Source organism: Scyliorhinus canicula, unplaced genomic scaffold (genome assembly GCF_902713615.1).
Source record: "Scyliorhinus canicula unplaced genomic scaffold, sScyCan1.1, whole genome shotgun sequence".
In the NCBI taxonomy this organism is placed as follows: Eukaryota; Metazoa; Chordata; class Chondrichthyes; order Carcharhiniformes; family Scyliorhinidae; genus Scyliorhinus; species Scyliorhinus canicula.
The window spans coordinates 432,630-456,362 of NW_024056025.1; the positions used below are offsets into that span (position 1 = coordinate 432,630).

At 45.1% G+C, this 23,733-nt stretch overlaps 2 protein-coding genes across 2 annotated transcripts in view; both read right to left on the reverse strand.

Annotated features, from left to right (window-relative positions):
- The window catches only part of LOC119961668 (zinc finger protein 436-like), a 158,818-nt gene that overhangs the window by 59,186 nt on the left and 75,899 nt on the right, over positions 1-23,733 (reverse strand). The window lies entirely within an intron of this gene.
- LOC119961661 (oocyte zinc finger protein XlCOF6-like) overlaps positions 1-23,733 on the reverse strand; it is a 90,694-nt gene that overhangs the window by 21,863 nt on the left and 45,098 nt on the right. The window contains exons 2-4 of the mRNA XM_038788948.1: positions 9,671-10,485; positions 3,879-3,897; positions 693-857 (exon numbers count right to left, since the gene is read on the reverse strand). Of these exons, the coding sequence (XP_038644876.1) occupies positions 693-857; positions 3,879-3,897; positions 9,671-10,485 (999 nt within the window). The remainder of the gene's footprint in view (positions 1-692; positions 858-3,878; positions 3,898-9,670; positions 10,486-23,733) is intronic.

Genomic DNA, 23,733 nt, shown 5'->3' on the forward strand with positions numbered 1-23,733 from the left:
TCAGACACTGAATTGTAGATTTTACATCAAAGAGCAATTTATGATTCAAGTAGAAGTTAATAATTTAATTGTAAAGTAGTTTCTGTTGAGAGTTCTTGAATGAAGGGGAAAGATCCCAGATGGTGTTTTAAACAGGGACATTGCAGTCCCGAAAATCAGGGAGATATCCAGAACATTACAGTTCCATGTTATTGGGTTGTTAATTTCACCAGAAACAAACCAATTATTATCAGACTAACAATCCTGGATGTCACGATGTGGAGATGCCGGTGTTGGACTGGGGTGAGCACAGTAAGAAGTCTTACAACACCAGGTTAAAGTCCAACAGGTTTGATTCAAACACGAGCTTTCGGAGCGCAGCTGAGGAAGGAGCTGCGCTCTGAAAGCTCGTGTTTGAATCAAACCTGTTGGACTTTAACCTGGTGTTGTAAGACTTCTTACTGCAATCCTGGATGTGAGTAACAGCAACATTAATAACATAATCCACTCCCTGCAGTCACTTGTGAACTCTCTGGTCCACAGATTGGATGACCGAGTGAATCCCTTCCCACACACAGAGCAGATGAACAGCCTCTCCCCAGTGTGAACGCGCTTGTGTACGTTGAGATCAGATGAAGATTTGAAACTCTTTCCACAGACGGAGCAGATGAACAGTCTCTCCCCAGTGTGAACATGTTGGTGTGCAGTGAGGCGGAAGATTGCCTGAATCTCTTTCCACAGTGAGTGCAGCCGAACGGCCTCTCCTCAGTGTGAATTCGCTGGTGTAACATGAGGCTGGCTGGCTGCATGAATCCCTTCCCACACACAGAGCAGGTGAAAGGTCTCTCTCCAGTGTGAGTGCGTTGGTGTGCAGATAACTGCCCGAAGCTTTTCCCACAGGTGGTCTTAGTGACAGTACAGACATGAGTCTAAAGATGGGCAGATCAGGTGGACTGGCCACGCTAAATTGCCTTAGTGTCCAAAAAGGTTAGGTGGGGATACGGGGATAGGGTGGGGGTGTGGGCTTAGGTAGGGTGCTCTTTCCAAGGGCCGGTGCAGTTCGAAGGGCCAAATGGCCTTCTTCAGCACTGTAAATTCTATGAGGTCAGAAGCTCATATTGGGATCAAATGTGAAACCAAGTTTACAAAGAGACTGGCTAAGTCTCAGACTGTTGCCATGGAGAGGGATGGAGTCGGTATGTCAAGAATGGAGATTGGAGCACGGACCGAACAGTGGATTCAGTCTTCTCCATATTTGATTGAAGTTATTTATTAAACAGGAAGAGAACCAGAATGGGCCCTGAGTCTGATATCCGGTATAACCTAGTTCAGGAGGGAGAGGAAGAACGAAGGAAACCCTGGAAGATTTGGAGAAACGACTTTCGCGATTGCTCATCAAATCTCCACACAGTCAGTTCTGGACACAAGGTTCACCTCTGTTATTCTGTCTGCTCAGTCAGGGTGATTCAGATTAAAGTCTGTCACAAGTCATGGATGAAATGACAATGAAAATTGCTTGTCACAAGTAGGCTTCAAATGAAGTTACTGTGAAAAGCCCCTAGTCGCCACATTCCAGCGCCAGTTCGGGGAGGCTGTTACGGGAATGAAGTGACTTATAAAGCATATTCTTACCTCTAATTAAATAACTTTGGTAAAAAGATACAAAAATAATGATCTAATACTTTATTTGGTTTTCAGCCCCAGGGAGGAGGGAGAGTGTGTGGGACAGGGATTTACAGATTTGGCGAAAGAAGAGAGAAAAACTGTTCCCCAGAAACTGGAATTGTCTGCTCTGAATTTCTATCCTGTACTGATAGTGTAGCCTTTGTAAACTCCTTTTCCAGGGCATTAGGAGAGGATTTTCAGACAGGAAACAAACCAAATATCACATTAAGATATGGCAGTATCACTTAATTAATCAGGACCTGAATATCCTCAGACTGTGAATGTGGAATGAAAAATGTTTGTTCTGTTTGTGGGAAAATATTTCAAACATCAGTGTGACTAGAAAAGCACCAAGACACACACGCACCTGAGTGAGTGTGTTCCAGTGGACGGACTGTAGAAAGCGCTTTAACCAGTTACAGCCCGAAATAACACCACACCATTCACTAAGGGATGAAACCATACACGTGTTCTGTGTGAGGACGGAGCTTCACTTGATTGTCTAAAGAGGAAATGCACAAAGACACTGACTCCATGGAGAAACCGTGGAAACATGTGGAAGTTGGGTGTTCAACAGTTTAATGAGAATCGAGCCAAAGGAGCAAAGGATAAGTATCAGAGACAAGATGAGCTCTGAGAGAGCATGATGGGGGATAGCAGGAAAAGAGGAGAACGATGTGAGTTCAGAATTTGGACAAAAAAGGACTTTCGAGGCAGTTTTACTGAGTGGTTTCGTGCAAGAGGAGCAGCAGAATCAGCTGGTTGGATTGGTTCAATGGGTCGGGTTTCCCGGTCCTTCCTGCTGGCTGGATCTTCCACAGATCTCTCGGACTGCTGTTCCGGTTCACTGGTTGTCTCATTGGGTTCGCTGTAGGCCTCCTGGGGTCTGTGGAAGAACTCCCGGAGCCTCATTTGCCTGATGAATTCCCTGGAGCGGAAAAACTATGACATCATCTTCACAGCCTTCAACACATCATCGATGAAAATGAACATCTTGCCAAAGCCATCCCCACTACTTGCCTTTAAACAACCACGCAACTTCGAACAGACCATTGTAAATTACCCAGCCTTCAGGAGAACAGCGACCACGACACCACACAACCCTGCCATGGGAACCTCTGCAAGATGTGCCCGCTCATCAACATGGGTACCACCATAACACACGGGAACACCATCCACCGGATACGCGGTACATACTCGTAGTGACTCGGCCAACGTTGTCAATCTCATACGCTGCAGGAAAGGATATGCCGAGGCACGGTACGTTGGCGAGACCATGCAGACGCTGAATGAAGTTACTGTGAAAATCCCCTAGTTGCCACATTCTGGCGCCTGTTTGGGTAAGCTGGTACAGGAATTGAACCCACGCTGCTGGCCTTGTTCTGCATCACAAACCAGCTGTCTAGCCCACTGAGCGAAACCACTGCACGACAATCGGCAGACAGGAATGTTCTCTTCCAATCGGGGAACACTTCAGCTGTCAAAGGCAATCAGCCTCTGATCTTCGAGTAAGCGTTCTTCAAGGCAGCCTTCAGGACGCATGGCAATGCAGAATCGCTGAGCAGAAACTGATAGCCAAGTTCCGCACACATGACTATGGCCTCAACCGGGACCTTGGATTCATGTCGCATTACATTCACCCCCCCCCCATCTGTCCAGCTCTCACAAAATCCTACCAACTGTCCTGGCTTGAGACAATTCACCCCTCATTAACCTGTGATCATCCCTCTCTCCAGTCGCACCGTATGAACCTGTAAAGACTTAATTACCTGCAAAGACTCGCATTCAAAGTACCATCTCGCATCATTGAATTTTTCTATATATGTGTTTATGGAACCCACCTCTTCATTTACCTGTGGAAGGAGCTGCGCTCTGAAAGCTAGTGATTCGAAACAAACCTGTTGGACTTTAACCTGGTGTTGGAAAACTCCTTTCCGTGCCTACCCCAGTCCGACGCCAGCATCGCCACACCATATATAGGAAGCATTTAGGGTGGCATTTGACACAGTTGTTAGCATTGCAGCCTCACGGCGCTGAGGACCTGGGTTTGAATCCCAGCCCTGGGTTACTGTAACTGTGGAGTTTGCACATTCTCCACGTGTCTGCATGGGTTTCCCCCAAAACCCAAAGATGTGCAAGTTTGGTGGATTGGCCACGCTAAATTGCCCCCCCAGCTTTTGAACAATGTCAAATATAGTTAAATGGGAGTGAATTGAGAATTATCTATCGCTTACATTTGACCCCTGTGTTTTGGTGTGAAACATTCTGCAGCCTAAATCCGGTTCATGTATAAGAAAGGAGGGGTGACAGCAAATCCGTACGGAGCCTGGATTTTCTCATCTCCCTCAGTGGCTTTTCCTGTTTCTCCATCATGAAGGCCGAATTTTTCAAAAAGGTGGTTCAGTTAAATCTCTGCCATTTCCTCCAATTCATGTCTGTCTATTTGAGGACACATTACCATTCGACTGTTCTATGTTCAATTTGTTTTGGGTAGTGATTAAAATATAAACTACGTCTACAAAGTCATTAAATTATTTTGTAAACTGAGCAAACTGCCAAGATCCGCACTTTGTTTTTTCATGTATGGAACAATCTGTCTGGACTGTACGCAGAACAATACTTTTCACTGTACCTCGGTACACGTGACAATAAATCAAATCCAATCAAAGAGACAGTTTCTTACTCGTCTTCAGATTGAACAATGAGCTGCCTTAAAAATTATTCATTCATGGGAGGTGGGGGTCACTGTCTGGACCAGCATTTACTGCTCATTCCAATTGCCCTTGAACTGCGTGTCTTGTGAGGCTATTTCAGAGGGCACTTACAAATCAACCACAACATTACTGTGGATCTGGAGTCACGTGTCGGCCAGGCCACGTTAGGAGAGCAGATTTCCAAAAGGACATTTGTGAACCAGACGGGTTTTTACAACATCCACAATGTCATCATTACTTTTTAATTTGAGACTTTTATTCAATTTCAATATCTGTCAAAGGCAGATTCGATTCCAGATCCCCAGAGCATTAACCTGGGTCTCTGGATTACTAGCCCAGTAACAATACCATTACTCCACTGCCCAGCCCACATAGTCTTGGCAGAATATGATGTCTTGTAACTTCACAAAATTATAAATTAATTTATTTCTTCAAACAAATTCAGATAGCTCTGCAGTTTCTGGAAACATTTTGGTTGATTGTATTATTTTTTAAAATAAAGATCTAGTCTTCACAAAATAATTACCCAATACACCAATTCACTAATGATGATCAATGTTCACTACTGAATAATCATTAATTTAATTATTGTTTTTTTGTGATGAAATCAATACATAGCTAATATAGAAAAGGTACAGAAGGTGAAGTGGCTGCAGGAAGCCACATGTTAGAGGTATAAAAGGGCTTTCTTGACCTTGTTACTAATGACAGTGAATACACTATGAAAATAACAATTTTAAAACTAAATGTGATTACACATGCGCACTTACAGCTTCCTACATTACAAGAATGAATATGTCTCTAAAGTACACTATTGACTTTAAAACACTTTAGGTCAAATGGGAGTGAGGTTTTACAGAAATGTACATTTGTTCTAATTGTTCGCAAATTAGGATATATTACACTCAGTGTCCTCACCAGAATCATTGATAAAGATTGGAGTCTTAATTTTGTGTAATAACCACGGTGTTGACACCATTTTGAATACTCTGTGAAACTCCAGACACACCAGAGCAATTATTTGTTGTAAAACACAGCGTGTTGTTGTGATTTGGAATGCACTGTCTATAAATGGTGCTGGAATCTGATTGCACTGTAACTTCCAAAAGGGAATTTGGTACATTCTGAAAAAGAAAACAAAATAGTCGTACTCTGGGATTAAATGGGTCGCTGTACAAAGAGCTGGCATGGGAAAAATAGGCCAAATAGACTCCTCTGTGCTCTAGCAGCCTTGTGTACATGTAAAGCGAGTGGTAACAACCTGGAACCTACTGCATGAGGGTTGGATATGCAGAGATTTTTTTTCTTTTTTTAAATAAATTTAGAGTATCCAATTATTATTTTTTTCCAATTAAGGGGCAATTTAGCGTGGCCAAACCACCTAACCTGCACATCTTTTGGGTTGTGGAGGTGAAACCCATGCAGACATGGGGAGAATGTGCAAACTCCACACGGACAGTAACCCAGGACCGGGATTTGAACCCAGGTCCACAGCACCGCAGTCCCAGTGCTATCCACTGCACCACATGCCGCCCTGGAGATGCAGAGATGATGGAAGGATTTCAATAGGACATTGGACAGACGCTGAGAGAAATAAACCCACAGGGATTTGGGGACAGAACGGGGCAATGGACAGACAGGCTTCCTCCACAGGGAGCCGACACGGTCCTAAAGGGCTGAATGGCCCTATTCCCCATCCTCCAGATGCTGTGATCTCAGGAGAGAAATCCAGCTGCTCCAGTCACTCCAACTAACTGGAGTCCCTCATCTCTGGTGCCATTCTCGTTAATGACTTCTACACCCTAACTTAGAATTTCACATATTTCCTAAAGTGTGGGGCCCATATCTAGGGTTCCATTCTAAGGGGATAGAATTGAAAAGCACGGAGGAAATGTTCAACTTGTTTAGAATCAGGGTTAGACTACACTGGGAGCTCTGTCAACATTGATGATCTCCATTTAGAAAAAATAGAGGCACTGGATAAGGTGCAAAAGATTCATAATGTACAGAACAGAGAGCAAAAGATTCATAATGTACAGAACAGAGAGCATTTAACACTCAGGAAAGGCTGGGGCTGCTTTTTTCTGGAAAAGAGAAGACTGATGGGTGACCTGATGGAAGTCTTTCAGATTATGAAGGGATTCAATAATCCAAGAGAAATTTCAGTAGAAACCTCTTTACCCAGCGAGTGGTGAGAATGTGGAACTCGTTACCACAGTGAATGGTTGAGGTGAACAGCATGAATCCATTGAACGTAAAGCTAGAGACATACATGAGGGGATGTATGTCTCTATCGGTTGATGGAGGAGGCTCATGTGGAGCATAAATACTGACATGGACCATGGCTAACCTCAGCCGGTATGGGAATTTAACCTGTGCTGTTGGTGTCACTCAGCACAAACCAGCCATCCAGACAACTGAGCGAACCGATCCCTGTGTAAATCTGTAATAAATCCTTAAATATCAGTGATTTCCTGTCTCCCACCATACTATTTAATGTAGTTTCCCAGTGCACTTCAGACAACTTGCCCCTCATACCCTGATAGTTTTCTCCAGTGAGAAGCACCAAAATAAATTAAACAAAAGAACCATGTAACCACCATAGCCCATGTTCATGGCAATGTGGCATGATTTTTGGGGTTTCCAAACAGAAATGGTAATGAAACATCTTCTAATCTCCAAATCCCCTTTCACTTTTTGATCCTTGTGAAATGTGAAACCAGATATTTGCAAGAAGGCTCGGAGATAATCAGCCCACTGGGGGAGAAGCCGTGAGACCGGCCAGTCCAGCAGAAACCCTCTGACCATCCCCATTGACCAACAGAATGAACAAAACGCAGTCCTGGGTGTAATTGAGAACAGAAACAATAACAGCAGAATCCAATCCCTGTAATCAGTTGTGAATTTGTTGGTGTCTCAGAACGTGCGATGAATCCCTTCGCACATTGAGGGCAGGGGAATGGCCTGAACAAAAAGGAAAAGGCAGTAGAGTGGCAGCGCTGGTTAAAGAGGAAATTAATGCAATAGTGAGGAAGGATATTAGCTCCAATAATGTGGAATCTGTATGGGTAGAGCTGAGAAACACCAAGGTGGAAATAAATTTGTAAAGAAATCCCCAAACTGAGTGGTGATGTTGGGAATGGCATAAAACAGGAAATTAGGCTGATTGTAAAAGTTTCTATCGGTATGTGAAGAGAAAAAGATTGGTGAAGACAAATGTAGGTTCCTTACAGTCAGAAACAGGGGAATGTATAATAGGGGACAAAGAAATGGCTGAGCAAATAAATACATACTTTGGTTCTGTCTTCACAAATGAAGCCACAAATCAGATACCAGAAATGTTGGGGAACGCAGGATTTAGTGAGAGGGAGGAACTGAAGATCAATATTAGTAAAGAAATGGTGTTGGGGAAATTGATGGGATTGAAGGCTGATAAATCCCCAGGGCCTGATAATCTGCAACCCAAAGTACTTCAGGCTCTCGAAATAGTGGATGCATTGGTGGTCATCTTCCAGGATTCCATAGACCCTGGAACAATTCCTGCAGACTGGAGGGTGGTTTATGAAATTCGACTATTTAAAAAGGATACAGAGAGAAAACAGGGTATTATAGACCAGTAAGCCTGACATCGGCAGTGGAGAAAATTTTAGAATCCATTATCAAAGATTTTAAAACAAAGCACTTAGAAACCAGTGGCAGGATCGGACAGAGTCAGCATGGATTTGTGAAGAGGAAATCATGCTTTGTGAAGAGGAAATCTACTGAATTCTTCAAGGGTGTAATTGGTAGAGTTGATGAGGGGGAGCCAGTGGATGTGGTATATTTGGACTCTCAGATGGCTTTTGACAAAGTCCCGCACAAGAGATTAGCGTGTAAAATCAAAGCACATGGGATTAGGGGTAGTGTATTGAGATGGTCAGAAAACTGGTTCAAAAACTATTCACGTACCCTGCACATCATTGGTTTATGGGGGTGAGACCCACACAAACAGGGGGGAACTTCTCTCCACATGGACAGTGATCCAGGGCCAGGATTGAACCCTCGTCTTCAGCTCCGTGAGGGAGCAGTGCTAACCACTGTGTCACCCTATATATTAACAATTTAGATGAGGGAACAAAATGTAATATCTCCAAATTTGCAGATGACACCAAGTTGCTTGGGCCGGGAGGCGGAGGGGGGCTGTGAGGAGAATGCAGAGATCCTTCAGAGTGATTTGGACAAGTTGAGTGAGTGGGCAAATGAATGGCAGATGCAGTATAATTATGAGAAATTCAAGGTTATCCACTTTTCGGAGCATAAGCAAGAAGGCAGACTATTATCTGATTGGTCATGAATTAGAAGGGAATGGTGCAACGAGATCTGGGTATCCTCATACAGCAGTCGCTAAAGGTAAACATGCAGCTACAGCAGGCGGTAAAGAAAGCAAATGATATGCTCGCCTTCATTGCGAGCGGATTCGAGTACAGAAGCGGGGATATCTTGCTGCAATTATACAGGGGCTTGCCGAGAATATTGTGTGCAGTTTTGTTCTCCGAATCTGAGGAAGGATGTTCTTGCTCAAGAGGGACCACAACACAGGTTTTCCAAGCTGATTCCTAGCATGGTGGGACAGTTGCATGAGAGACTGAATCAGTTAGGTTTGTATTTACTGGCATTGACAAGAATGAAAGGGGGGGGGGCGGGAGAAATCTCATTGAAACCTATAATATTCTAACAGGACTTGACAGGGTAGATGCAGAAAGATTTTCACGATGGTGGGCGTGTACAGAACCAGAGGTCACAATCTGAGGATACGGACGAGACCATTTAGGACATACATTTTTTAAAAAATTTAAAGTACCCAATTAATTTTTTCCAATTAAGGGGCAATTTAGCGTGGCCAATCCACCTAACCTGCACATCTTTGGATTGTGGGGGCAAAACCCACACAGACATGGGGAGAATATGCAAACTCTACATGGACAATGACCCAGAGCCGGGATCAAACCTGGGACCTCGGCGCCGTGAGGCAGCAGGGCTAACCCACTGTGCCACCATGCTGCCCCAGTTTAGGACAGAGATGAGGAGAGATTTCTTCATCCAGAGAGTGGTGAGTCTGTGGAATTTGTTACCACAGGAAATAGTTGAGGCCAATACATTGTATGTTTTCAAGAAACATTTAGATATAGCACTTTGGGTGAAGGGGATCAAAGGATATGGAGGGGAAAGCGGGATTTAGCTATTGAGTTGAATGATAAGCCATGACCATAATGAATGGCAGAGCAGGCGCAAAAGGCCAAATGATCTGTTCCTGCTCCTATTTTCCATGTAATCCCTGCCCACACTGCGAGCAGGTGAATGGTCTCTCCCCAGTGTGAACTCGCTGATGTTTCTGCAGGTTGGATGCTTGAGTGAATCCCTTCCTACACTTGGAGCAGGTGAATGACTTCTCCCCAGTGTGAATTCGCTGATGTTTCCGCAGGGTGGATGAATCAATAAATCCCTTCCCACACTGAGAGCAGGTGAATGGCTTCTCCCCAGTGTGAATTCGCTGGTGTGACTGCAGGGTGGATAACTGAGTGAATCCCTTCCCACATTGAGAGCAGGTGAATGGCTTCTCCCCAGTGTGAATTCGCTGATGTTTCCGCAGGGTGGATGAATCAACAAATCCCTTCCCACACTGAGAGCAGGTGAATGGCCTCTCCCCAGTGTGAACTCGCTGGTGTGACTGCAGACTGGATAACTGTGTGAATTCATTCCCACAGACGGAGCAGGTGAATGGCTTCTCCCCAGTGTGAATTCGCTGATGTTTCCGTAGGGTGGATGAATCAATAAATCCCTTCCCACACTGAGAGCAGGTGAATGGCTTCTCCCCAGTGTGAACTCGCTGGTGTGACTGCAGGGTGGATAACTGAGTGAATCCCTTCCCACACTGAGAGCAGGTGAATGGCTTCTCCCCAGTGTGAATTCGCTGGTGTGTCTGCAGGGTGGATAACTGAGTGAATCCCTTCCCACATTCAGAGCAGGTGAATGTCTTCTCCCCAGTGTGAATTCGCTGATGTTTCCACAGGGTAGATGAATCAATAAATCCCTTCCCGCACTGAGAGCAGGTGAATGTCTTCTCCCCAGTGTGAACTCGCTGGTGTTTCTGCAGGGTGGATAAATCAATGAATCCCTTCTCACACTGAGAGCAGATGAATGGCCTCTCCCCAGTGTGACTGCGTCGATGAATCTCCAGCACAGATGGGACTCTGAATCCCTTCCCACAGTCCCCACATTTCCATGGTTTCTCCATGTTTTGGGTCTCCTCGTGTCTCTCCAGATTGGACAATCAGTGGAAGCTTTGTCTACACACAGAACATGTGCACTGTGTCTCCTCACTGTGAAAGACGTGATATTTTTTCAGGCTGTGTAATAGTTGAAGCTCTTTTCACAGTCAGTTCACTGGAACTCTCTCACTCGGGTGTGTGTTGTGTGGGTCTCGGTGCTTTTCCAGTCACACTGATGTTTCCACAGTCAGTTCACTGGAACACTCTCACTCGGGTGTGTGTTGTGTGGGTCTCGGTGCTTTTCCAGTCATATTCACATTTGAAGCCGACAGATTGGACAAACATTTCTCCTTCTTGCCGATGATATTCAGAACCCAATGATATTCAGTTCAGAATTAATCGAGAGAGTTTGTCACATCGAGACGTGATGTTTGAGATTTCTGTCTATAATTCCTCCTCTTCCAACATCCTTTAAATTCACAAAAGTCATCAGTTAGTACAGAATAGAAATTAACAGGAACATCATTGCAATGTAAGCCTACCTGTGACAATCAAGATCATTATTATTAAAATTCAGGACAATTCTAGTTCTTATGGAACATAATTTTCTCTTGTTCTCCAAAAGCTGTAAATTTCCATCCCACACACTCTCCCTCCGCTGTATCTAATATTCATCCTCCCAATTCTCCTGAAGGTGCTGATTCATGTTGATTGACAGATCTAAGCTCAGCTCACTGCTTCCTGACCAAGACACGGAGATTAGAATAGGAGCAAGAGTAGGCCATTCGGCCCACTGAGTCTGTTCAACTATTCAATGAGATCCTTGGCTGATCTATCTCAACACCATTTTCCCACACAATCCCCATATCCCTCGATATCTTCAATATCTAGAAACCTATCAATATTTGTCGTGAACATATCTGATGACTGAGGCTCCACATTCCTCTGGGGTAGAGAATTCCAAAACTTCACCACATCCTGGGGTGAAGAGATCCCTCATCTCAGCTTTCTCTCTATGTTCCTACCTGTTCCCCATAACCCTTAACTCCATTGTCAATAAAGTATCTGTCAGACCTGTGCTTCAATATATTCAACAACGCCCAGATACAACTGGTCCCTGTGGAAGAGAAATCCAAAGACTAACACCCCTCTGAGGGAAGAGATGACTGGAAATCTATAATGTAGCTACAGTCTGATATTACAAGGCGAGAAATAATAATATTTAATTTATTACAGAACCGTAAATAATATATCTAATCTGTACCATGTAACAACACTGGATGTATCTCTGTCCATTATCAATTTACTTTCCCCTGAAATGTCAGCCATCTCCTGGGGAACCCACCCCTTTAATTGTGAAGATTAGGAAAGAGACCATCCTTCAAAAAAAATTTTTTTTTTTTTTAAAGAGTAACCAATTATTGTTTTTCCAATTAAGGTGCAATTTACTGTTGTGGTCAATGCACCTACCCTGCACATCTTTGGGTTGTGGAGGTGATACCCATGTCGACACAGGGAGAATGTGCAAACTCCACACGGACAGTGAACCGAGGAGGAGATCAAGCCCGGGTCCTCGGCGCCGTGAGGCAGCAGTGCTAATCGCTGTGCCACCAGAAACCATTCCTTTAGTCAGACAAATAAATGCGCCAACCTGTTAAGGAGATGAGTGGGAGGAGTTGCAAACACTTTGTGGAGCCGTGAACCTTCATGTAATTTTTTTCCCCAATTAAGGGGCAATTTAGCTTAGTTCTAGGATGGCTGAAATCATCAATGAGGACTCTGATCTCTGGCAAGGAAGGAAACCCTGGCAGGTGGGCGGGGAGGATTCACAAACATCCGCTGGAGGCCCCAAACCCCCAATAAGACCCATTGGTTTTATTGTCAGTCTGCAGACAGGAGCTGGAGAACTGAACCCAGGCAGAGGAGAGGGAGGGAGAAAACTGGGAGTGGAGGAAAGAAATGGTCCAGATGGTGAGATGGGTTTGGATTTCAGCCCAGGGAGAGTGTGTGGGACGGGGATTTACAGCTTTGGGGGAACAAGAGAGGAAAACATGTTCCAGAGAAACTGGAATTGTCTGTTCAGAATTTCTACCCTGGGCTGACAGTGATGGCTTTTGTTTTAATTCCAAAAAAATAAATTAAATTTAGAGTACCAATTCTTTTTTTCCCCATTAAGGAGTAATTTTAGCCTGGCCAATCCACCTACCCTGCACGTGTTTTTGGATTGTGGGGGCGAGACCCACGCAGACACGGGGAGAATGTGCAAACTCCATACGGACAGTGACCCGGGGCTGGGATCAAACCCAGGTTCTCGGCTAATCACTGAGTCACTGTGCCTGCTCCAAGTGATGACTTTTATAAACTCCTTTTACAGGATATTACCAGGGGAGGATTTACAGATGGAAACTCAAATCAAACTTCACATCAAGATTTAATAGATCTTGATCTGTTAAATCAAGATCTATTCATCAGGACAAGCATATCATTGGCCTGTGAATGTGGAAGAAGAAATGTTTGTCTGTTCTGACTGTTGGAAATGATTTTCAAGATCAGCGTGACTGAAAAAAAACCCATACACACACGACTTGTGTGAAAGTTTTCCAGTGAACTGACTGGGGAAAGAGCTTTAACCAGTTACACAGTCTGAAAAAACATCATACTGTTCAGAGCGGGGAGGGACCGTACTGTCGGGACAAGACATAAACTCATCGTCAACGTTGAGAGCGACAAGGACACCAGCAGCATGCTGAAACCATGGAAATGTGGGGACTGTGGGAAGGGATTGTAAAGCATGGACTGGGGTCCAGTTATCTGTGTTGGACAAGATCTACATTCCTGTGGGATGGGATAGGTGTTGTGATATCCTCTATATAATTTTGATATTTTCTGATGAAATCTGTTTTTCTGTTCGGGGATGAAGGGAGATTTTCTTTATGAAGCACAATGTAGATATATAGGGGGTGGGGAGGGAGATGGGTTAGCTACCTGATGACTAAAGAACTGTTTTTGGTTTACTCTGAATGTATGGGTACATGTGTGGCAGCCATCTTGGGTGGACCCTTGGCCTGCACAAAAGATAAAGAAAAGCTGTTCATCAGCAGATTGTTAAGGATTATGGGACACAGATTTATGATTGTGAGCAAGATCCACAGGGGAGATGTTACACAGTGAGTGGTAATGAACTCAATGCTTACACACAAAGGTCAATAATCTCCAGTTCCTGATAACTCAAATGGCGCTGTCAGAATTTGATGTGAGGATTGGTTGTGAGTTTCCAGTCTGCAAATCCCTTTCTAAGCCCCTGTGAAAGAAGTTTACAAAGGCATCACTGTCAGTCTAGAAATGTAATTCAGGAAAGATAAACATTTCTCCTGGTCTGAGTTTGCTGTGTATAAATCCTCCCCTACTAATCCCCTATAAAAGGAGTTTCCAAAATTAATCACTGTCAGTCCAGGATAGAAATTCACAATATTCTCTCCTCCTGCTCCCTGGTCCAGGATGGCCGCTCATGCCCCCCCGCTGCACACTGACCCTCTTGTCATCAGCAGTCCCCTGATTTGAGGCTGTTGTCTACTCAGGGTTGGGAGTTTCTGCCCTGGATCTTCATCTGACTGAACAGAGCCACAGAGCTTTGGACACTTGGGATAGGATGTCCAATGAATCTTGAATTTACAGTGCAGAAGGAGGCCATACGGCCCATCGAGTCTCCATCGGCCCTTAGAAAGAGCACCCCATTTAAAGCCACACTTCCAATCTATCCCCTCAACTCAGTAACCCCACCCAAATGCTTTCAACACTAAGGCAATTTAGCATGGCCACTCCACCTAAGCTGCACATCTTTGGACTGTGTGAGGAAACCCACGCAGACAATGATATCTGGAGAGCAGGATTGGCTTCCTTTTCTTTCCATCTCTGCCACCGCTTTGCCCCATCAATAAGACATTGGGACTCAAAGACTAATCCAGTTTGATGGACAAGTTGTCTCCATTCTGAACAATGGGGAACAAGCTCCTCCCACTCATTGAAACATCGGCCCGACAAAGATGAGAAACGCGCATGCGCCCTGATGCACATCCAATAAAGATGGCCATGATGTGGAGATGCCGGCGTTGGACTGGGGTGAGCACAGTAAGAAGTCTTACAACACCAGGTTAAAGTCCAACAGGTTTGTTTCAAACACGAGCTTTCGGAGCACGGCTCCTTCTTCAGGTGAATGGAAAGGCTTGTTCCAGAAATGTTTATATAGACACAGTCAGAGATGCCCCGGAATGCGAGCACCTGCGGGCAATCAAATCATCAAAGATGCAGAGAGAGAGGTAACTCCAGGTTAAAGAGGTGTGAATTGTCCCAAGCCAGTTCAGTCGGTAGGCCTCTGCAAGTCCAGGCTTGTTGGTGGGGGCCGAATGTAATGCGACATGAATCCCAGATCCCGGTTGAGTCCGCATGAATATATAAACATTTCTGGAACAAGCCTTTCCATTCACCTGAAGAAGGAGCCGTGCTCCGAAAGCTCGTGTTTGAAACAAACCTGTTGGACTTTAACCTGGTGTTGTAAGACTTCTTACAATAAAGATGGCGGCCGTGAACGTGAGCCGAACATGAGAAGCTTCAGCTCCGCTCGGGACAAACAGGTCCCATAAAGTTTCCGAGGTTTGAGGCTTACACCAGCTTCACACAACGTTTCCGCCCACCCACTCGATGTCTCGCTCCCTCCATATTGTTTATCGTCTCTTACTGATTTCTGACCTGAATAAGACGCCTTCTCCTTCGCCATTACCCGCACTGCGCATGCTTCAATCACAGCGGGCCCCGCCCCTCATTCACTCCGATTGGTTGGAGGACCAGTCGCTCCCATTTTGTCCACCAGCCCTGCCCCTCCTCTTCCTATTGGTCAGGAGCTGCCGTCAATCACCCGGGCATTGTGACGGTTCCAGATGGTGAGAGCGGCCACAGGCTCAGGCTGACTCGCTGATTGTCCAATAATAACAGTGAGAGTCTCAGTGGGACAATCAGACAATAATAGTGGAGATGGGGCCCAGAGGGGAAACAGCAAAGGATTCACTCACTTTGAGTGTAACAAACACAGTATCAGTCCCCATAATAAGAATCAGGCTGCAGTGTGTGAGTGAACATATCATTGGATCCAATGTAGAATCATGGAATCCTCTCAGTGCCGAAGGAGGCCATTCGGCCCATCGAGTCTGCAACAACCCTCTGAAAGAGCATCCTACCTTGGCAAATTCCCCACCCGATCCCCACAATCCCTCCCAGTGGCAATTTAACACAGTCAGTCCATCTAACCTGCACATCTTTGGACTGTGGGAGGAAACCAGAGTACCCAGAGGAAATCTCCGCAGACACAGGAAGAATGTACAGACTCCACACAGACAGTGACCCAAGGTCAGAATTAATCATAGAATCTACAGTGCAGAAGGAGGCCATTCGGCCCATCGAGCCTGCACCGGCATTACCTGAGCTGGCCAACCCACTGAAATGTGGTTAATTCTGAATTGCCTTTTGAAATTGCCAGCAAACCACTCAGTTTAACGGCAATTAGGAATGAAATGAATGAATGAAAATCGCTTATTGTCACAAGTAGGCTTCAATGAAGTTACTGTGAAAAGCCCCTAGTCGCCACATTCCGGCGCCTGTCCGGGGAGGCTGGTACGGGAATCGAACCGTGCTGCTGGCCTGCTTGGTCTGCTTTAAAAGCCAGCGATTTTGCGATTGAGCTAAATCGCTGGGCAACCAAGCTGGTCTTGCCCATGATGCTCACATCCCATAAAGAATTGAGAAAGTCCAAGAGCTGTTTCCAGTACCAATTTCAAAGGAATCAGTGCTGGGCCCTTCACTCCTGGTTCACATCATTGATTTGGAATAAATGTAGGAACATGATTAAGAAGTTTACCTGTGACCCAAAAAATGATTGAACACTTGAAAGTGAGGAAGAAAGCTGGAGGGAAAACAAGGCAAAGGATTTCATGATAAATGGCAGGACAGGACTAGTTAGGCCAGAGCTAGATTCCGATGTACAGGAAGATTGCACCAGGAATGCCTGTTGAAGTAGTTGAGTCGGAAACGTCAGGGACCTTCAAGCGGCTATTGGATAGGTACATGGATTATGGTAGAATAATGGAGAGTAGATTAATTTGTTCTTAAGGGCAGCACGGTAGCATTGTTGATAGCACAATTGCTTCACAGCTCTGGGGTCCCAGGTTCGATTCCGGCTTGGGTCACTGTCTGTGTGAAGTCTGCACATCCTCGCCGTTTGTGTGTGGGTTTCCTCCGGGTGCTCCAGTTTCCTCCCACATGTTTATCTAAATACTTTTAAAATGTTATGAGGGTTTCTGCCATCATTTCAGGCAGCATGTCACAGATTCTCGCCACCCTTGCACCCTCTAACTCGCCTAGTTCTTCCCTAAATCTCTGCCCCCTTTTATGGATCCCTCAATCAAAGGGAATAGATTGGATTTTTTTTTTTCAATTTACACTACCCAATTATTCTTTTTCCAACTAAGGGGAAATTTATCATGGCCAATGCACTTTACCTACATATCTTTGGGTTGTGGGGGTGAAACCCATGCAGACACGGGGAGAATGTGTAAACTCCACACGGACAGTGACCCAACACAGAGGGGATTTAAGAACATCAGCCAGAAATTGACAATGTTTGCTCTGAGGAAAGTTTGGATAAACTGTGGCTGTTTTCTTTGGAACAGAAAAGACTGAGGACAGAACACAATTAAATTTTGAAAAGCAGCCCAGCTAACTTCTCTGTAGAACATGGGATCACAGGATTGTGGGTTCGAGCCCCACGTTGGCCACTTCAGTTTCTTTAATCTGAGAACATCGAGCTGAACTGCAACAGGGCGACACGGTAGCATAGTGGTAAGGGTTCAATTCCCTCTTGGGTCACTGTCTGTGTGGAGTCTACACGTTCTCCCAGTGTCTGTGTGGGTTTCTACTGGGTGTTCCAGTTTCATCCCTCAAGTCCCGAAAGACATGCTTGTTAGGAGAATTTGATATTCTGAATTCTCCCTCTGTGTACCCAAAGAGGTGCCGGAGTGTGGTGACTAGGGCATTTTCACAGTAACTTCATTGCAGTGTTAATGTAAGACTATTTGTAAATAATAACGATGATAATAAGTGTATAAAATTCTGAGAGATCTCGGGCTAGCAGTGCTGCTTGCGTGCTGAGGACCGTGTTCGATCCCGGCCCCAGGTCACTTTCTGTAAGGGGTTTGCGCATTCTCCAGGTGTCTGCGTGGGTTTCATCCGCACAGCAAAATATCTGCAGGTTAGGTGGATTAGCCACACTAAATTGCTCCTTAATTGGAAAAAAATAATTGGGTACTCTTAAATTTATAAAATCTGAGGGATCTAAATAGATTGGCTAGGAAGGTCCTATTCCCTTTGATTGAGGGATCCATAAAAGGGGGCAGAGATTTAGGGAAGAACTAGGCGAGTTAGAGGGTGCAAGGGTGGCGAGAATCTGTGACATGCTGCCTGAAATGATGGCAGAAACCCTCATAACATTTTAAAAGTATTTAGATAAACATGTGAAATTATGAAACCAAAAAGGCTACAGACCACAATCTGGAAATTGTGATTAGCCTGAACACCTACTCTGTAGTCACGATGAGCTGAATGAAATGCAACAGAAACAACAAACTTTAATAAAATCCGGCATAGCAACTCTCACTACTAACAAGGTCAGCGGTTTGCCTAGTTTAGCTGCCAAGAATGCTAATGTGGTAATTTAAAACTTTCCCTGCCTACAACAACAAATTATTTAACTTCCCCAATGTGATCGGTGTAATTGGTCTCAAATTTAACCTGGAATGGTCATTAAAAGTTTCCCAGTCATTCTGATATCTGAAATCTTTATCCTCAGACAGAACAAACTATTTTATCTCCCAATGATATTCAGGTCTTGATGAATCGAGTAACTCAGTCAGAGGATGATGTGATGTTTGGTTTGAAGTTCCCGTTAGTAAATCCTCCTCTTTCTAAAGGAGTTTCCAAAGGAATTTCACTCAGTCCAGGAGAGAAATTCACAAGATTCTCTCTTCCGGCTTCCGGGTCCAGGCCATCCGCGCATGCGCCCTCCTGCACGTGAGAAAGATGGCAGCCGCGCAGGCGCCCTGCGGCATGTCCCCCCTAACTCATTTAAAAGTGCCGGGACAAATTTGTCACCCTGAGGAACGTAATGGAATAATGGCGGGTAACGTTACCCGGAATGCCAGGCACGGATGAATACGCCCCATCTTCATCACAGGAGCCAGAACGCTCAGGTGCCAGTATGCCCCGCCACCGGAAGTCGCCTATCTGTGCGGAGCTGCTCCGGGCTGTGCGCAGCCGCAGTGAGAGTGAGTGAGGCTCCCAGAGGCTGAATGAGAGCCGCCGCGAGCGGGGACAATGGTGAGAACCCAAACCCCCCAATAAGACCCATTGGTTTTATTGTCAGTCTGCAGACAGGAGCTGGAGAACTGAACCCAGGCAGAGGAGAGGGAGGGAGAAAACTGGGAGTGGAGGAAAGAAAGGGAGAGATGGGTTTGTATTTCAGCCCAGGGAGGAGGGAGAGTGTGTGGGACGGGGATTTACAGCTTTGGGGGAACAAGAGAGGGAAAAATGTTCCAGAGAAACTAGAATTGTCTGTTCAGAATTTCTATCCTGGACTGACAGTGATGGCTTTTATAAACTCCTTTTACAGGATATTAGAAGTGGAGAATTGGCCGACAGAAAACAGAAGCCTCACGGTAGCATGGTGTTAGCATCAATGCTTCACAGCTCCAGGGTCCCAGGTTCGATTCCCGGCTGGGTCACTGTCTGTGTGGAGTCTGCACGTCCTCCTCGTGTGTGCGTGGGTTTCCTCCGGGTGCTCCGGTTTCCTCCCACAGTCCAAAGATGTGCGGGTTAGGTGGATTGGCCATGCTAAATTGCCCGTAGTGTAAGGTTAATGGGGGGATTGTTGGGTTACGGGTATACGGATTACGTGGGTTTAAGTAGGGTGATCATTGCTCGGCACAACATCGAGGGCCGAAGGGCCTGTTCTGTGCTGTACTGTTCTATGTAGAAACCAAACATCACATCGAGATCTGACAGTCACTCGATTCATCAGGAGCTGAATATCATCAGTCTTTGAAACTGGAAGGAGAAATGTTTGTCTCTTCCGTTTGAGGAAAAAAATGTCAAAGATCACTGTGACTGGAAAAGCACCGAGACACACACACACCCGAATGAGAGTGTTTCATTGCACTGACTGTGGAAAGAGCTTGAACTAGTTACACATCCTGAAAGAAAATCACACCATTCACAGCAGGGAGAAACTATACTCCTCTTGCGTGTGTCGACAAGGCTTTAAGCAGGAGAGACATAAAGACCCCTCACCATGGAGAAAGACTGGAAAAGTGCGGACTATGGGAAGGGATTCCGTTACCATCACAACTGGAGGTTCAGCGGCGCAGTCACACTGGGGACAGACCGTTCATCTGCTCCATTTGTGGGAAGGGATTCACCCATTCATACGACCTTTGCACACACCAACGAGTTCACTCTGAGGAGAGGCCATTCACCTGCCCTGTGTGTGGGAAGGGATTCACTCGGTCATCCCATATTGTAACTCATCAGCTTGTTCACACTGGTAAGAGACCGTTTATATGTCCTGTCTGTGAGAAGAGTTTTAAATGTAAAAAAGGTCTGCTGACACATCAATGTATTCAGACTGGGGAGAGACCGTTCTCCTGCTCCCTGTGTGGGAAAGGATTCATTCAGCCATCCCACCTGCAGGCACATCAACTTGTTCATTCTGATAACAAATCTTTTAACTGTCCTGACTGCGAGAAGAGCTTCAAAAACAAAAAGGATTTACTAACACACCAATATGCTCACACTGGGGAGAGACCATTCACCTGCTCTGTGTGTGGGAAAGGATTCAGCCGTCCATCTACCCTACTGAACCACCAGAGAATTCACACTGGGGAGGGGCCATTCACCTGCTCTGACTGTGGGAAAGGATTCATTAATTCATCCAACCTTCTGATACACCAGCAACTTCATACAGGGGATAGATCGTTCACATGCTCTGAATGTGGGGAGGGATTCACTCGTTCCTCAAACCTATTGAATCATCAGCGAGTTCACACTGGGGAGAGGCTGTTCAACTGCTCTGTGTGTGGGAAGGGATTCAATCAGTCATCCCACCTGCCGACACACCAGCGAGTTCACAAGAAACCCAAGGTTTAGATTATACCGTTATTGATGCAGTTAATCATGTACAGGACTGAATAATGTTCACTCTGACAGTCTTAATCTGTTGGTGAGGTTTATTAGTCTGAATAAATGTGTTTGAAACGTTGTTGCAGATTTTTGTCTTTCCCACCTGAGTGTTGAACATCACCTGTCTGGAGCTCAGAAAGGACAATCTGGGGGAGGATCATACGGCAGGAACAGAACTTCCGCCTGGACACAGTCCTTCAGGGTCACACTGAGAGGGACAAACAACACTTTGGTCTTTCTCATCTCTCTTCACTGACAGCAAAGTCCCCCTGTGGTTAATCCTGAGGCGTGTAAGAAATGTGTCCCAGCCGCTCTCTTCCATATCTGAGAGCTCATAGACACGGAACAGAAACTCCTTTATAACTGTGTTTATAGTCAGTGGTGAATGCTGGAAACGTGCTGTCAAATCTGAGATTGGTGTAAAACTGTGGTGTTCTTGATTGAATTAAAGCAGCTGGTTCCAGACTGAAAATGTGTTTGTGTGACAGTCACAATGAATTAATTGAATAGAAACCTTCTTAAAATAGATTGGTTGAAGTCTGCGTTAAAATAGCAGCTGTGAACTGCTGCGACAATTAGACAATAGTTTCATTCCGAGATAAAGAAGGAGCTGCAGCTTGTGTCCAAGAATTCCCACTATTATTGATTTTATTGTGCTTCCCACATTCCGTCCTTTTAAATAAATCTCACCCCTACCAGCCTTAAACAATCATAAACATAACAGAGAAAAGGGCGGAGCTGTGTCTGCCCCTTTAACTGGGAGTTGAGCAGTGTCAGAGCCCCGACTATCCCTTTAAGACTGAGTGATGTGTTCAGCTGAAGATTCCTATTGGCCGTTTTCTGGGTGATCTCCTTATTCTGATCATTCTCAGTGATTCTCGGGTATGTGAACCTGCTCTCCTGTCTCTCATTCACATCTCTCTTCTCTCTCAGATTCTCACTTCTCTCCGCTCTCACACTCTCTCATTCCACAGAGCGCCTAAACTCACTTAATTTCTCTCTCTGAAGAAGCACAGAATACACTGAACCTCTCCTCCAACATCTCATTTATGGAGACTCAATCCTTTCTCTCTCACCGATTGGCCCTAACTAATTTTAAATCTCTTTTGAGGAACATTTAATTTAGTATAATGTCCCCTCATTTCTCCCAGTGATAATCCTCAGTCCATCTTCCAATTCAGTGAATATGTTAAAAATCTAAATATCCTCATATTTTGAAGTATAAAATGGGAAGTGAGGTGAATGTAATGCTGAGACCGGCAGCAATCTGTGTGGGTGTTCTTGATGCTGTCAGAGTGAGTTCACCCTCACAGGCAGGAAGACTGTTCACGGTGATAACATGAAATTCACGCCTGCTGTTTCATTCTCAGGTAACACAACTTCCTGTTTCTCTGCTGCCGGTTCCAAACCGCACATCTCACTTCTGAGCAGAAAATAAATCCAGGGACCACAATCTGGTGAGAACATCTGTCAGTGCGGCCTATATCTGTCCACAGAGTCAGGGCAGAGTCACACAGCTCACATTGTGGTGACATTTACAAATGAGCCGGTTATTTCTGTTCAGAGTCTCCATTCCCGGACAGAACCGGCTGTGTTTGTGGATCAGTTACTGAGTTCCCTCTGCTCTCTGTAGCTGGGAGCTGATAACCTGCTCCCTTATATTTTATATCATTCTTTCTGTGTTACTTGTTTCCTCTATTTCTCAGCTTTTATGTCGCACCACCTCACCTTTCTGGTTTTTAAAAATCTCTCTTCTTTCCTCTGTATCTGTCTTGATCTCTGTCTGTTCCTATCCAATTGTGGTGTTCAAATCAATAAGTGTTTGTGATAGATTGAAGAAGGAAAAAAAGGGAGAAAAACAGAAAATGTTGGGAAAACTTTTTTTGTATGTTGGAAAAACTCAGCCATTCTGGCAGCATCGGCACAGAGAGAAGCAGAGTTAACATTTTGAGTCCTTAGAAATCATAGGCTTTACAATGCAGGAGGAGGCCATTCAGCCCATCAAGTCTCTTGGAAAGACCACCCTACCCAAGCCCACACCTCCATAACTGACTGGGTTACTGGGTTATCCCCATAACCCAGTAACCCCACCCAACACTAAGGGCAATTTTGGGCATTAAGGGCAATTTAGCCTGGCCAATCCACCTAACCTGGAGCTCCACCTCGAGCTGTGAAGCAATTATTCTAACCACTATGCTACCATGCTGCCTTGTGACTCTTCAGCACAGGGTAAATCGGGATTGTCCCTCTGAGATCAGGGAAGGTGAAGGGGAGATTTAATAGAGCTGTTTAAAATGAGGAAGGATTTGTGATAGTGTCGATGGGGAGAAACTGTTTCCCAAGAGCAGGAGGGTTTGTAACCAGAGGACACAGAGATTTAAGATATTTGACAACAGGACCCAAGGGGGTGATGAGGAGAATGGTTTTTACACAGTGATGTGATGTGATCTGGAATTCACACTGACAGGCTGCTGGAAGCAGATTTCACAGGAACTTTCAAAGGGAATTGGAGAAACACTTGCAGAGGGTAAACTGGCAGAGTTATGGTGAATGGGGTTAATTGGACAGTTCACTCATCTTTATGACAGTCTGAATTTTCCTCAAACTGATGTTTTAACATTCAATCTTTTCAATCACAATGTGTCTCAAAGAGATTAAAACTTTGGTTTTGATGAGCTGTCAGAACCATTTCCTGTGTGACTGTAACTCGAGAACTATGAGAAGGATCTGAATATTTTCAGTTCCTCTAACAGATGTACCTCAGATATCAGAAATCTCTGGAGTTCCCCAAGTCCTCATTGCTGTCCCCTTGGGTATAACAGCTCTCAGTCAGGTGGAGTCAGTCACAC